Source organism: Eumetopias jubatus, unplaced genomic scaffold (assembly GCF_037043125.1).
Source record: "Eumetopias jubatus isolate StellerSeaLion01/CBP00866 unplaced genomic scaffold, mEumJub1_p1.0 scaffold_13, whole genome shotgun sequence".
Lineage (NCBI taxonomy): Eukaryota > Metazoa > Chordata > Mammalia > Carnivora > Otariidae > Eumetopias > Eumetopias jubatus.
Window position 1 is genome coordinate 38,008,660 of NW_028274819.1, and position 17,112 is coordinate 38,025,771.

Consider the following 17,112-nt stretch of genomic DNA (forward strand, 5'->3'; position numbering starts at 1 on the left):
GAAAATGTGTACTTTATTCTACTGCCAAAAAATTTTACAGAATTAGAATACTGGCCAGTATCAAATGGAATGGCTTTGCTACTGATAGGAGAGAGCATCACATGTGGAGAAACCTTTTTTTTTTAATCTTACAATAACTGTGCACATACTTAAGAAAATGGAATTCTCAATCTCAAATTCAACATTTGTAACATTTACGTAGGAACCCATGTCCTACCAATCCTTTCCCTCTGGTCTTGATTTTCTCCTTTATCTCTATTTTCCTGCTCCACATTATGGACCAGAATGTAAGCACTGATTCAGCCAACCACTTATTGAGGAGAGAAAAGGCCAGACAGAGGTCAAATGAACAAGCCATCAGAAACCACAATTAAATTTTCCTGAGCTACCACTCACTTGGACCCTGGTCTAAGATCAATGCTCTCCCCTAATTCTTTAAAAGGTAAAAAGAGTAAGACCTTTACAGATGTTCTGGTTAAGTATCTCAATAACAATATAACAACTGGTTTGTAACAGGCAACCTGAGGTGCTTGGTGAAAGTAAAGATTTGTGGACCCTCCTCCCCAGACTTTCTGATTCACCAGGTACGGGGTGGAAGAGCAGAAATCTGGATTTTAACAGGAAGTCCATGTATTATCCTTGAGAAATATATGCAAGGTTTATAACTCAGGCTTTGTGCAATGCAACTTATGTTTTATTCTCAGTTCTAATGCCGGCTCTGATAGCATTGCAGAGATTGCTTCATGTGGCTAAAGCTTTGGTTTGCCATCTCTAAAATGGGAGTAATGATAGTAATCTCGTTTGTTAATATTAAAGCATTCATTTACAAGGCCTTAGACATAACTAGTACATGAGAAATTGTGTATCAGCAGTAGTATCCGTCATTATCAACATCTTCACCATCACCATTCTGTCCCCACAAATCCCTGTATACACATTTTAGGGAAACACAGCAGTTCTAGAGGAAATAAGGCTAAACCTTTAGATTTTTTTTCATTCTAGAAAACCTAATCAAAATCCAATGTACTGCAATAAAGGCACGTGTGTTAAGTTACCATTAAGTTTCTTTGCTTTTGGCAAGAATATTTCAGCTCCATGTGGTAATGCTCTCATGCTGCTCAGGAGCAGAACTTGGCTCCTTTACAGGTCTCTTTTTAAGGATACGCCATTTAATATTATTTAATAAATGTGACCTGATTTGTTGGTAGTATCACAAAACATGGAAACAATGGCACACCCATTGCTGATTTCCTTGTTGAATAATTTATGTAAATTGTGACATGTTTTTTAAAGGATCAGGCTGCCTTATAAATATACAGGCAGCACAATGTAATATGTTGGACAATTTGGGGTATAATAAATAGGCTCATTAAAAAAAATGAAACCCTTACACCCCAAAGGAAAAAAGAGCTTTGCTTAGGTCTTTGGCATTAGATGAAGACATCCTCCCCCTCATCAAATAATAGGAATGATGATGACAACATTGTATTTCCACTTTTCTCTGCAATTCTATGGTGTCAAGTTTATTCCCTTCTCAGAAAAATATGATACAGTGGATAAAACAAAACTCAGGGACAAATACACTGAAATATTTAGTTTTATATGGCATTGACCTGTTGCTTGCATGGATTACTGGCACACTAACATTGATTGTCAAATTTCACTTACACAAAGGTAGGAGGACTTCTTGTAATTAATGACCGAGCTGGATTTCACCAAATAGCACCAAGTATAAACACTACATTTATTGCAAATAGAAAGGGGCACATAACAGAATCTTACCAATACTAATTGGCTTACATTATCAGGTCCATGAATGATAATGTTTGTAATAAACCAATATTAGAATAAAATTCCAAGCACACCAATAAACCTGCTGCTGGAGTTATTTAACATGCTTTTATGCAAGGAGCATGTGGTTCTAATTTAGATTCCATTGATGCAGCAGATTGTTAAAACTCCAGTAGTTGCATGTGATGCTACCCAATAGATGATAAGTGGGGCAGGTTAGTTCGTGAGGCTTTATCTCTAACTAGCCCTAAAAATGCACACTGCAAACTATAGCAGAGAAAAGACTGGACCTTGCGAAATTAGACACACTGGAGGGAGAGCAAATGAAGCCCTATTTTCAAAGGGAAGATGCCTGTTATGTAGTAACAAAAAGGTACCCACTTTGGGAGAGGTACATCCACCATCAAAACAGGACATATTAAGTCAACCCACAGTACTAACCCCCCAAAATAACAAAACAGGCAAGGTTACCTTTCTCACAGTGGCTTCCTGTGAATCCAGAAGGACAGACGCATTTGTTAGGAGACACGCACGTTCCACCATATTTGCAGCCCTCTTGGCAGAATGCTGTCACCAAAAAAATAAGGGATTTCTCTTAGAGAAGATGTCAATAAGGAAACTCATGGTGAATAGTGTGAACACTGAAACAATTCTTTCCTTGGTGCATAGGGCATACATACCTGTGTTGACATATTTAAAAGTTTCGGAATACAAAAAGAAATAAATGTCATAATACCTATTTCACTGGTTTACATATAGATCATTTGAAATAATAAATTTCACACAGGGCTGGCATGTGCTAAGTGGTAGTTAGTATGAGCAGCTATTACTGTTGCTGCTATTCTGATTATTGATATATTTGAAAGCAAATAGGATAAATTGAGTAACTAAAAGGATAGGGTAGGGGTAAAGGCAAAGGCAATTGAAATACTATTTTGTAACCACTCCTAAAACATCTTTTATTATAATAAAAACATTTTTGCATTATTTTAAAAGATCTTGGGTAGTTAATATAACTTTTTTAAGGTTTTATTTATTTATTGAGAGAGCGAGCACGCACGTGCGCACACCTGTGAGCACAGGGAGGGGCAGAGAGAGAGGGAGAGAGAATCTCAAACAGATTTTGCACTGAGCACAAGCTGGACATGGGGCTTGATCTGATGACCCTGAGATCACGATCTGAGCCAGAACCAAAAACTGGATGCTTAACCAACTGAGCCACCCAGGCACCCCAGGTAGTCGGTATCATTTTTGATAATATACATTTAACTAAGCACTTACTTTTGAATATTTAAGATGTTTCCAACAATTCTATAAAAAAACAATGCCTTGTCCTTATAGCTAAAATGCTTAACACACCTCAAATTATTCCTTTAGGGGAAATGCTTCAATGTGAAAATGTGGTTTCAAAGGGTGTTAACTTTGATAAGCCTTTTGATAAGCATCAAAAAATGATCCCCACCCCATCTCAGTGCTACCCTGCTAGCCTTCTGAGACAAGGTTACTTTCCCTTATTAGCCACTAGCACAGCATAGCTCTGGGAACCTCTCCTTTTCAGTACTAACTACCATTGTTCACTTACATATAACTGATTACCATCTTCTGTTTCATCCATTGGACTGTAAGACCCATCAGGAGAAGTAACTAGGATTGTTCTTGTTCCCCATTGTACCACAGTTTCAGAATCTGAGCACACAGTAGATGCTTAAAAATAGTTGCTGAATGAATTCACCTATATTTTGCACATTATTCTGATCAGAAAACTCTTGCTATAACAATTCCTCAACACACTTTCATGCCAAATAATTTATTATCAAGCCTTGCAGGATAACCAGTAATTTAGTACCAAAACTGCAAAATTTCTCATTAATGAAGACGACTGCAACTTGGTACCACAGTTTCTTTTTCACATGACAGCTAGGTGAGCAAATGTTTTTAACTGCAATTAGAAACATATCACACAATGGGGTGCCTAGGTGGCTCAGTCGGTTAAGCGTCTGCCTTCAGCTCAGGTCATGATCTCGGGGTCCTGGGATCGAGCCCCGCTTCGGGCTCCCTGCTTAGTGGGAAGTCTGCTTCTCCCCCTCCCTCTGCCCCCCACTTGTGCTCTCTCTCAATAAATAAAATCTTTAAAAAAAAAAAAGAAAGAAACATGTCACACTGGAAAGATGCCATGGTTATATTTTGCCATCATCACAAAAATATGGATTTAACTTTAAAAAGCTACATAACCTCTTTGGATAGTTCAACACTAGTTCAGGACTTCTTTGGATAGTTCAACACTAGTTCAGGTACATAGAACTTCTCACAATATTGTCATTTTCCATACCATTTACTACTCCCTGGATAATTTTATGTTCTGTAGCTCAGTAATTAATTGTGAGCTCCTCTGTGTCTGCCAGAGGACAGATAGTGCATACCTTGCTATTCAAATACCATTTCCCATTTTCCAGCATCTTAGTACCCTGAGACTGTGCAAAAAACATTCACACAACATCTGCTTTGGTATGTTCATCAAAAATCAATATGTATATAAATATATGCATACAAATATATACAAAATCCCTTTTCCCCAAAAATCACACATTTGTGCACTGACAACTACCATTTCAAGTAAGATATTTAACATATAGCTCTGCATCAATGCTGGTTACAAAAAAAATAAATAAATAAAGTGGTTTTGCAAACTGAAAATGATAGATGGAAAGCTGATAAAGTTTCAAGCAACCCCAAAAGAAGACAGGGGTTTGGAAGCAAGAAACTCAGTTTGGGTTTCTTTAGTGAAACAAACAGCACATACGTGCACACACACGTATACACACAGATCAGCAGATTCATAATACCTGTGTGCTCCTGATTTACTCAACTCTTAAGAAACGATATCGAGATTTTGGAAGAAAGCATGAGATGCTTGTGATAGTCTAAGAACGTAGATGTCATAATAAATATGGTGCTATGAGGATGAAATGAGTTAATATTTGTAAAGGCCTTTAAATAGTGTGTGGCACATAGTGTTAAGTATCTTGTTAAATACATTTGATTGACAGCAATAATGTTATGGCTGTGAAACATGGACCAAGAACAAATCGTCTAATACCAGACAATATAAACCCATCCGACAAGGTGTTCAGCTTCATCAAGGATGCATGAAAGGCATTCCTTGTTATTTATACTTTAATTTCTAATAATAGTAATGGCCCTTATCATGGTGTTATTAGGGAGGTGTTACCGTTTGACAAAAAAGGTGAAACTGGGGCTCAAAAATGCAGTACCCCATCTAAGGTCATACAGGTAGCAAAGCAGTAGAGTCAAGATTCAAGCAAAGATTTCTTTGGCTACAAAGTCTTGCCTTTTCTTTATATGTTATAGTGCAGGTTGGTCTGCAACCTGGTATTCACATGGGCAGCTTTATTCTTTTTTTGGATAGTTCCATAAGGGCTAAGGAAATGGACTGTAAATTGAAAGAAAAAATATGTCCAAATTGCACATGTGGCACGAAAGAAGGGAGGTAGGGAGCTGCTCGAGTTCATGTACGTCTCATCACATCTCCATTTTTGTCTGAGCCACTTTACAATTGACCAAATCCAGGCACATAGGATTTTTTTTTAACAGAATTTATCTGGAATAAAAAAGAAATTCATTACCTATTCAAACCTCAGAGATGATGACAAAATAATTTAAAAGACAAAACACAAAAGCAAATAAAGAATGAGCATGCAATCCAAAACTTAAACTACTTGAAATCAAGATCAATGCAAGTTTTCTTTGAATACCTTGTAAGCTATCAAAATATACTAGTATCCTAGACTAAAGGTTGTGAATAGATTATTTCTATCTGGTTCTTCTTGATCAACTATCATTTCAACTAGCATTTCAAAGAAAACGATTCTGATAATCAGAGGACCTATAATTTTGTGCATTACTTTGTTGATGGCATAACCGAAACAAAAAGCCAAGCCACCATTACATTTCTTTCTAGTTTATGTAAATATAGGATGGTAGAACTACATGGCTCAATTCCTTGTTCTGTTTTATTAGCTGTGTCACCTACAGCAAATTATTTCACTCCTGTGGACCTCAGGTTTCTCAAGAACAAACCAATAATGATAATACCCATGCTGTGCAGGTTAAATTCAATTACCAACGTAAACCACCAGCACAGGGCACTGCAGGTGTAATGTGCCCAAGAACTAGATTTGACTGTTATTTATCACCAGGATTCTGTTTTTCTAAATAACAGTACTATTATGCATCAGTTTGTGTGCTACATTCTGGAGATGTGGCAGTGACTTAGAAAAGATCCCTATGCAAGGAGCTTATTCTTTAATGAGGGCTCATTGTCACTCCTTCCTCGACTTGATGAGTTTAGTAGTATCATGTGGTTTGCAATGGAACTTGGAGCCACAGCTCCTCTGTAAACTCAGAAAAACTCAGGCATCATGGGTATGTTGCTCTTTTATCAACCACTTTCCTAATTCCAAAGCATGGCTTGAATAGATTGCAAATATACAATGAAATTATAAACCTGAATCTGCCATCACAGTGTCATTTGTTATTAATGTACTACCCTGGGGGAGATGTTGCACTGGATCAACTCTGAAACGGTATTATTCTATTTTTGAAAGGACTCTTTGCATTGTGCAAGAAAATAAAATCAGAAAACTCAAAATTGAGGGAGAATTAATCCACAGAAAGACTACCTGTTTTACATTCAAAAATTCTTAGCATGGGAAACAAAACTTGGGCATTAAGGGGAATAAAATGAGAATGTGGGTTTGAAGATGCCAGTTCATAGATGCCCAGTATCGTCACCATGTGTTTGATTTGACGAAAATAGTTTTACACTAATAAAAAAGTAACAACCATTCAAGTTCTAAACACTTTGCAGGATCCTCTTAAAGTTTTATGGGCATATATTTAGTTTCTAGGGATATCCTGTTTTCTGACAAAATACAAGGAAACATACAAGTCTCAGCACCATCGGATAAAAGGAAACCCTTTGCTTCCCTCCTGGTTTCCTTGAGGAAGCTTTCCTTAAGTTCATTTCTGACCTCTCTTTGCCAGCATTGCTCGCTCTGCCCTGTGCCGGTAAAGGGAATAAATTCTATTTGTAAATTTAGGAAGAATATGTATCAGGATGATGATTCTCAGGCAGGAGAAGCAGGAGACCAGGCAGAGGAGCACCGTATGTTTAGAAGTATGTAACTGTTACATTTCTAGTTTTATTCTGGATAATTCATTACTAGATGTGAATTACATCCTTTAAAAATAACCACCAAGGTATCTAAATAAATGATAGCTGACCACCATGGACCAATGACTACAGGATGTCATGAATCAAAGACTATAATTAAGTTGATTATGTGCACCTAAAATCCCAAAAAGGGGGAAAGAAGGAAATATTTAAAACCTATTCATGCTCAGCAAAACTCAATGGCCACCTGGCATCCTTCTTGGGAGTAAGCTGCCTTCAGATGGAATCAATTTTCCTTACCTCCCGAATGACACCTTCCTCCTTGGGATGTGGTTGGTAAGTTGGCCTTATTCTGTGTTCATTCTTAGCAAACTAGCTTGTTACAGACTGAAACTCATGTTCTTCAACTCATTTCTGTCAGTAACAAAGGGGATATCACCTCCATGTTTGCTTTTTGGTTTATTGCTGACCTCTTTCAGAACATGGTATGTATCTATCAAAGACCCCCTCAAACATTTTTGGTCCTCAGAAGATGGCAGGTGGGGTCAGTGTGCTAATGGCATTTGGTGGATAGAGGGCAGGGATGTTGCTAAACATGTTGTAATGCATAGGTTGACACTGCATAACAAAGAATTATCTGGCCCCAAATGTCAATAGTGTTGAGACTGAGAAAGTGTGTTCCAATTTTACACAATTTAAGTCTACTAGGTGTCTACTAGGTGTCTCCAGGAGCAAAATTCTGTTATTTTAACCCCTTTTTTTTTTCCATTTCTCCCCTCTCAATTTGAAATGAAGATAAAAGGTAAGAGTAAAATCATCTAGGTAGCTAGTCTGATACATAAAACCAAACATCCAGATGTCTACAACTCTCAATTTTCATATCATTTTGGTCCCAAGCACACAGTATATTGCAAAATATTTAATTATTGGCCCTAAATCAACTTCATCCCTATTACTTACCATCTGTGTCTGTATCCACAATTCCAATAGGCCTTTACACTCCCCATTTCAACAGTAATAATACTAACAATGGTAATGGTGAATTCCATTTTTGCAAGAGCTATTAAGTACTTTATAGACAATATTCTATTTTATGCTAACAACGAGAGCACTGTGCATTAGTCATGCTATCCTGACTGCCAGATGAGAAAGTTGGCTTAGAGAAGCTGAAGGTCACAATGCTACAAAGCGGTACTCTGGGTTTCGAGTCCCAAGTCAACCACTTCTCTAAGCCATCCACTTGGGACTTGCCCACCAATGAAGTATAGATGATATGCTGGAAACTGAGAAGTCTACAACTAGGTGAGAGATGGTCCCCATCCCCAGGAAGCTCACAATCCAGTGACAGAGAGTGGCACATATAAAACCAAGCATCATAAAACATGATAAATGCTACTATAGCAAAATGAATAAAGTGCTGAGAGAACATGGAGGAGAACATGATAAATTGTGCCTGGTGGACTTGGGGCAAAGCTTTTCAACAGAGCTGGCATTTGAGTTGGGTCTGGAAGAATGAATGGGATTTTTGCCAAGTAGAGAAGCACAGGAAAAAGTACAGTTCAGGTCAAGGTTTGTCCTGTGGAAAGGTACTGAAGAGAAGATGAAAATGAGCCAGTGTTGCTAACTCACATCAAGGTCAGAGACAGAAGAGAATGCAGTAAGCCATGCAGGCGAGCAGGAGCATCTTAGAATCTGGGACCCGTCCTCTCCATCTTCCCATTTCCCATCCACTTCCCAGGTTTGTTAGTGACCTTCAGGCACAGTAGTGAACTCCTTGGATAGATATCTGCATACAGACTTTTCTTCTGTCCATCATTCTAGTTATTTGGTTTAAGATCAAGCTTTGCTAATCTTTTTTACTACACTAAATAGTAAGGCATAAATTTTATATCAGAAGCCTTCATATATACACAACCAGTAATAGAAGATTGACTTAGTCTGTGTAATGAATTTTGATATTTTCTATTGTATTGTCTTCCATTGCATTGCCTTGTATTGTTCTCTATTCTCTATCATTTATAAAATACAGCTGTGATCCAATGACTTGCTTCCCCAGCCCACTAAGCCTGTGGTTTAAACTGTGCCTTTATTTCACACATCCTTGGAAATCATTGTATTCTTCCAGTCTGTAGCATTCCATGACAGTGTGTGGGGGCACAGTCACTTTTAGATTAGTCTTGAGATTTTGCCTTAGCTCTAGAAACACTGATATAAGAAAACGTCTATAATGCTGCTGTTTTCTGTGGATGTAGTTGCAACAGACATCCTCTGGTCTGGAAAGTCATAATATTCACTATATAGGTCTTCATGGAAAACCTGTTACAGAGGATAAATTAGATGGGAATGGCACAGGTTGAATGGAGAGACAGCGCATCCTTTTGTATTTTGGGGGAGAGGGGTGCTGTATATATATGCCTCTCTAACTGGACTATGAGATTCTTAAGGACTAGGGTCAAATTTTTTGCAATTCTGCTTTCCTCTATATCATAATCTGGAACGCTGGTGATACTAAACCTCTATTTTTTTTTTGTAAATTACTTATATAGAGAAAACAACTTTTGAAAAGACAGTTTTGTGTCATGAATTGTATCATGAAATTTGAGATAACAATTCGACCAAGTCAGAGCAATTCAGTTTTAGAAATGTCTCAAACATTTACTACGTATGAAGACACTAGATACTCTAGTAAGATATGATCCCTGTTCCCCAGAACCTGTGAGTCTATTACAGTGGTTCTCCCTAAGGGCAATCCTCACCTCCCCAGGGGATATTTAACAATGTCTAGAGACCTTTTCGGTTGTCACAAATGGGGGAGTGCCATTGGTGGCCATACTAGTGGGTAGAGACCAGGGATGCTGCTGCTAAACATCCTGTGTGCACAGGACAGCCCCAAAGCAAGGAGTTATCCAGCCCAAAATGTCAACGGTGCCAAACGCTACAAAAAATAGACAATCCTTTATTGTCTATTTATTCTTCCAGTCTGTAGCATTCCATGACAGTGTGTGGGGGCACAGTACCCTTTATTTAATTATTCAACAATTACTTACTGAACACCCTCTGTGCCAAAGATTATTCCGAGAACCAGGGATTACAAAGAATAGGTAAAATATTTCAACTTATGGGTCTATATTCTAGTGGGAGAAGATACAGAACAACAAAATAGATGTTTAAGTGACAGAGTAAGTTAGATGAAAGGCGATATAGCGAGAAACAGAAGAGAGCAGGGGAGTGGGGGCTGTGCCAGTGGGAAGGTTGCAATTAAACAGGGGGATAATGGAAGGCCTCACTGAGCAGGTGACATATGAATAAAGACCCAAGCGTAGAAAGAAAGAGTAAACCATCAAGCAGGAAAGTGTTCCAAGCAGAGGTTACAGCAAGTGCAAAAGCCCTGAGGTGTAGAGTGTACATATCATGTAGCGCTTTACAGATCCTAGCAATGCTGCCTACGCAAACTCAAAGGAGGCAGAGAGAAGGAAAGGATTGCTTCTTCCTAGAAGGTCAAAGAGAGGTCCGCACAACAGTGGATGCCAGAGCTGAATCAGAGAAACAGTGAGTAACCAGGCAGGCTGGGACCAAGGATGGTCAAGTCAGGGCAGGCAGAAGGACAGAGGCATGGAGCACCACTGGTGGAACAAAAGAAGGCCTGGGCTTGCTGGAAGACAGGCCATGAGGAAGGAGAAGTGGTGACTGGAGCTGGTATTCCACTAACCCAGGCTTTGGGCTATTTCACTGAAGAGCCTCTTCTACTCAGCCTTCCTCATCAGGTACCCACGCTCTTAGGAAGAAGGATTTGGGACTGCCAATATTGCCTTCTTTTCCTGCAATTCCAATTTCATTCAGAGTAAGACCGGTGGCTTTTCCCTAGGAAGGCACGGTCAAAATGTTGAATATGAATAGGTTTCATGAGTTAAAGTCACTGAAATGCAGAAATGGATGAAAGATATAAAAAGAGGAGCAATTCAGCAGGACATCTCTAAATACCTGAGAATGAGGAATATTTGACCGATTTTGTGCACATAGGGGTCAATCATTGACACATTACCCAAACAACACGGATGCCTGGGTAATTCTCCTGCAGAGCCTAAAGCTTGGTGAGTGATTAAGACTCTGGAAACAGATCCAGATTCCAGTCCTGATTAGTTGATTGATTCCCAACCCTCAACTTTGGTGAGATGTAACTGACATAAAACATTGTATAAGTTTTAAGGTGAAAAATGTGTTGCTTTATTACATTTATATATTACAAAAGGATTACCACCATGACCTTATTTTGAAAACTGCTTAATCTCCTTAATTAAGCATCAGATTCCTTATCTGTATAGTGAAGGCACTGGGAGAACCTAGGGCACACTGATATCACCAGCATTAAATAAGTAGTGCATATGAAATACTTGTCACAGTGCCCACAAACAGTAAGTGCTCAACAATGGTTAGTTCCTCTTAAAACTGTCAGTCTCTTTCTCTCTAGGTTAATTAATATAGTGAATAATGAATATATTTAATTTATTAATTTGTTATATTATTAATAAATTTAATTTAATATATTATTTAACATAATATAATGAATATAGTTAGGTCTTCCCTAACTGGTGTAAAAATCAATGCCAGGGTTTGAGAATTTGTTGAGGATGAGAATCAATAGCAAGGAAATAATAAGGGATTAAGACAAAAACCTAAGAAGAGGAACAGAGTAAGAACTGGTGTTCAAATTTCAAAAAGCAAAATTTGGGAAGTTAGTTAAGGACTCCGTACAATGTAAAAACTAAGGCAATGGTGAAATTATATCTTTGCAACAAAAACTCTGAAAGCAATTTGTAATCTCGTGTTCGGCATTCACAGGAGTGCTAAGGAAGAGGAGCATGAAAGTGCTATTGTGGAAAGCAGTTAAGGAGAAAGCCCGGGTGAGGGGGTCAGAAGGTTTCCTGCCACACTGCCATATTGGAGCCAAGACATAGATTACCCCGGGAGGTCACCGTCTGGAGACTTTTAAGAAACAAATTCCAGCAAGCTCTCCCAGGGAAAAGCAGTCTGTGATTTTATATAACCACATGGAATGAGATGTTAAACCTTGAGTGAGATATGAATCCAGGCTGCAGTGATAGTAGCTGGGTCATTTGGGTGGACCAAAGTTCCTGAGAGGGCTTTTCCATTTCCTACCTACCTCTGGCCTGAAATCGGAGCTATTTCTCAGATTCATAAAGCATTTTGTGCTTTTGTTGAAAGAGTGCTCCACAAGAATCTTAAAAGGCAATTTGTAATGGTGCCTTCATTCTGTAATGAATGAGGACACGGAGAGGAGAGAAGTTCGATGACCTTGCCCAAGAAAAAGTTAATTATGAGGCAGAGACTGAGAATTCCAGGCTCCGCGATTCTGACACAGCCTCAGGCACCTGCAAAGTGATGCCAACTTCCCGCAGTGGGAGAAAGCTCGTGTGGGTTTTTTAAGGAGTGGGGCGGGGAGGAGAGGGGGAGGAGAGAGGGTAGAAACAAGGGAGGAGGGAAAGGTGAGAAAAAGAAGAGAGGAAGAAATGTCTTAGCAATCAAACACAGAGGCAGACACTGCTCTCCCCTTCCCCGTCCTTTCAAATACCTAACACAAACGCCGACTGTCAGATGACCGGCTCCAGGACACTGGCTGCCTGGGTGTGCAAATCTCAGGTCTTTTTCTAGCTGTGTAACCTAGAGCTTATCGAGAGCCATCGGTAAATATCATTTTCTCATGACAGAATGGGAAATTAAAACAGCACCATCTTTATATGGTTGTTGTGAGGAGTAAAGGTTACTGCAGCTTGAGCGCTTAGAGCCAGGTGCTCAAAGGGTATTAATAATTCTCGACGTTATTATCATTAGTTCTGTACTTACATACACAGAGGAGAAACCCACGTAGGGAAAAAGACACTGACATGGGGAACTAAAGGTAAACAAGACCCTAACTCACAGGGTTACCAGGCTGTTGTCTGTATTTTGTGGAAGGGGTGCTCTTTTTCACTTCCATGCTTCAAGGTCCCAAGCAAGAAATTCAGAATTAGAATTATTCATTATCATGTTATAGAATGCAAAGCATTCCAAAGATCTCTGCTTGCTGGAGGATTCAATAACATATATTTGACCTTTCTTTGGCTGCCTTCAAAGTTAGAACCCAGGGTCCTCCTAAGTGAGCCTGTCTGATTAATGGCTGGGCTCGCGCTGCACATACCTGCCGGGCCTCGAGACTTCGACACTGCCTGGTTATCTGTCTTTCTAGATGTTTAGCTATATCTCACCTACAACATGAGCTGCCCTCATTCCTGAGCTAATGTTATTTTTGAAATATCTAGGCTCAAGTCCGTCAAAATGTATTTCTAATTTATAGCAGCACAGTGGAGGTAAAAGAGCACAGTCCCTGGAATCAGAGAAACTTAGATTAAATCACTAACTGTGTGACCTTCAGCAAGTGACTAACCCCTGAGCCTCTATTTGCCTACCTGAGATGAAGATAGGACTACCTCTTCTTCAAGTTGGGGTTAAGGTGATGGGATAAGTATGACGTTAAGTGGCACAGAGCCTGTGCATTGCCTCCCTCTGCAGAATGCTCTCTTGCCACTTTTGACCAGCAGCCTTATCCCACTCAGTGCCATTCCCCCAAACACGCTGAGCTCGCTTGGGTATCGGTTGGGTGTGCCCACATGATACCGACCATGCAGGGATTAGGCAAGCTGCCACCACTGTTTCCTGAGGGTGCTATACAGGAGTTTCCGTGATGTCCACCTCCCTGCCCCGCGCCCCCCATCCACAGTGTGCAGGAATGCTGAATCTGCTCAGTTGCTACGATCTCAGCAGAGAAACAACAGTTCGAGAGTACCCAGGTTGGAGGGGCAGAAAGATGGCCTCGTACACCTCAGCCAGTGTGCGTGCAGAGTACACAGGAGAGAAGCAAAGCTTCCCATAGAAACCATTCCATAACACGTGGGCCTCAAATGTTCTTCCTTGTGTCAGGGTAAGGAGGAAGCTCAAGTAAAAAAAGTACTTTGCAACAGAACCTAGCCTATAAGGGACTAGAACACCACTGAACAGCTTCCAAAACAGATTATATCTACTATTAAGGCTGCAATGATTAAGAATCATGCTTCATTTTTTGTTTTTTTAGTTTTTTGGGGGGATGGAACATGAGATTAATATTAGAACCCACTGCAGGCCTTAGAAATTTCTTTATAATGTTACACTTAAAATTTAATAAAGCATGGGTTCAGCAATTCTCAAACGTTTTCATTTTTATAAAGTTCTTAGTTAAAAAAAAAACTCTAAAAATTGTTCATCCATTCATTCAAAAACTACCAGTTGAGATTCTACAATGCACCAAGTACTGTTAGGCAGTTCACACAGAACAACTATCAGGGCAGATAATGTCCCTCATCTTATGAAGCTTATCTTTCAGTGAAGAGAAAGAAAACATTAAACAAAACTACAAAAAGTCAGATGATATTAAGTGCTATGGGGATAACTAAGAAAGATCAGCAGTCCTAGGGAAGGTGTTACTATTTACACTTACGATAGTTATGAGGCCTAACGGACTGATGTTTGGACAGACACATAGAAGGAGAGAGAGAGAGAGCAGGCCAGTCAGATGTTGGAGGTGATAAGTATTTAGGGAAAAAGGGAACGGCTTAGTGCCAAGGCCCTGACATAGGACCATACCTAGAGTGTCCAGGAATTGCAAGGAGGCCAGGTGAGTTGGCAGCTGAACCACAGGAGATCACAACAGAAAGCTCAAGGAATGTCAGTTCTAGGGTCTTTAGGATATTTAAGGACTTCGTTTTTTCACTCTGAATGAAATGAAGAGCCACTGGAACATTTTATGCTCAAGAATGTCATATGTCATTTGGGTTTTAACAAGTTCTAACTGCTGTGATGAGGAAAACAGACCATGAGGCTGGACAAGCAATGGTTAAAACAGACAGACTGGTTAGAGAGCTATCACAATAAATCAGATGTGAAATGGATCAACCAGTGCGACAGAAGTCAAGGTGTGAGAGGGGACAACGACTCCTCCAATCATCTATGACCCAAGTAGATTCTGCAGAGCAAAGGCAAGATCTTGGCTCAAAGGAGACAAAACTGTGTAAGCAGCATGTCTTTTGCCCTTCTACAAAATTAGGCCTTAGGGAAGCTTTTTTTTTTTTCTGGCAATAACATGAACTACGTTTATATGTATTTTCTCTGCCTGGAATTCTTTTCCCCAATGATAAATTAGTAACTCCTAGCTGGCCTCCAAAACAGCTGAAATGTCTCCTGGCCTGGGAATCACTTTCTAACAGCTGTCCCTCTCCCACCCCTGTCTAGGTTAGATGCCCTCTCGTATCAGTTTCCTCGGCTGCCATAGCAAATTACCACTGATTTGGTAAGTTCCAACAAACACAAAAAACTCTCTTTCCTCAGTCTGAAATCAAGGTGTTGGCAGGATTTGTTTCTTCTGAAGGCTCTGAGGGAGAATATAGAACATACGTTCCATGCCTCTCCTTAGCTTCTGTTGGCTGCCAGAAATTCTGGGTGACAGGAAGCTAGGTCCCATCTCTGCCTTCATCTTTATAAGCCTTTCTCCATGGGAAGAGGAGTCACTTTTCTCTCATATGACACCAATTACTGGATTTAGAGCCCACGCTAACTCCAGCATGGTATCACCTTGAGATCCTTAACTAGATCTGCAAAGACCCTATTTCCAAAGGTCACATTCACAGGTATAATGGGGGGGGGGGACTTAGAATATCTTTTGGGGGCAAATATTCAACCCACTATAGTCTCCTCGATTCCTCCAGAGGACCATTGGCGCATTTCATCATAGCACTTACCATACTGTCCTCTAACTGCCTTCTTGCTAATCTGTTTGTCCTAATAGATTTGAGCTTCTCAAGCAAATATGTCTTTCATCTCTGTCTCTAGTTCCAAGCACAGTTCCTAGAACATAATACATATTTTCAATCATTCCTTATTGAATAAATAAATTACAAATCATAGAGTAGACTTCTAAAGCCAGCAAAAGATTTAGCTGAGTATCACCAGGCTGTTTAAACTTCCTATTTTCACTGGCAAAGACACTCAAGTGTTTGCATCTAATGTTGGGCTTTTACAAATGCTTTGGCTTCAATTTTCTTCTTCAACAGAATGGAATACAGGGTAAATGGAATTATACACTTATGCACTGAGAAATGGAGAAGAATTTTTTTTTAGATTTTATTTATTTATTTATTTGAGAGAGAGAGAGAGCGTGCACAAGTTGGGGGAGGGGCATAGGCAGAGGGAGAAGGAGACACCCTGCACAGCGGGAGCCCAACGAGGGGCTGGATCCCAGGACCCTGGGATCATGACCTGAGCCAAAGGCAGGCACTTACCATCTGAGCCACCTAGGTGCCAGAGAAGAATTCTTCACCACAAGAACAGAGGCGTTTGTTCAGTATTCGGTGTTTTCAAACTTTTAAACAAAATCTACCCCAATAGTTATATCATTTCCTTCTTTTTTTAAGAGTTTATTTATTTGAGTGAGAGAGAGGGAGAGAGAAATCACAAGCGGGAGCAGGGGGAGGGGAGAGGAGGGAGAGGGAGAAGCAGACTCCAGCAGGTAGTCTGACCCAGGCTAGATTCCAGGACCCTGAGATCATGACCTGAGCCGAAGGCAGAGGCTTAACTGACTAAGCCACCCAGGTGCCCCATCTTTCTTTCATTAGCCATTCATGGTGCTCTCATTTTCTGCTTGCTATTTTTCAAGAGTGGAACCAGGACCCTTCAACATCCAGAATGACACCTTATCCAACAGTCATACCCAAAAAATTACTGGTGACGTAGACAGGTGTGACGTGAATGCGATTATCAACCCAACGTGTGTTGTGACTGTGTCTCAACTTAGGAAAAAGGAATTGATGATCATTAAATATAAAAGTTGAGAACTTGAGAAGTAGGAGACAGGGAAGAAAGGGAAGAGAGAGAAGCAGAGATTGGCTATGCAACAGAAGCCATGCCAAAGATTAGAAGCAGGGTGTAGAGGGCTGATGACGTTTCTCGACATGGAAATGAGAAGAATACACAGAGAGAGAAGATAGGGGGGATCCAGTCTCTCAGACTAGGAGTGCCCTGAGCTCATGGGAGCAACTTCCTGG

General features: G+C 40.0%; 1 protein-coding gene across 1 annotated transcript in view; it reads right to left on the reverse strand.

Annotated features, from left to right (window-relative positions):
* The window catches only part of NELL1 (neural EGFL like 1), an 820,872-nt gene that overhangs the window by 199,468 nt on the left and 604,292 nt on the right, over window positions 1-17,112 (reverse strand). Inside the window, exon 15 of the mRNA XM_088017492.1 lies at window positions 2,263-2,358. Coding sequence (XP_087873618.1) covers window positions 2,263-2,358 — 96 coding nt within the window. The remainder of the gene's footprint in view (window positions 1-2,262; window positions 2,359-17,112) is intronic.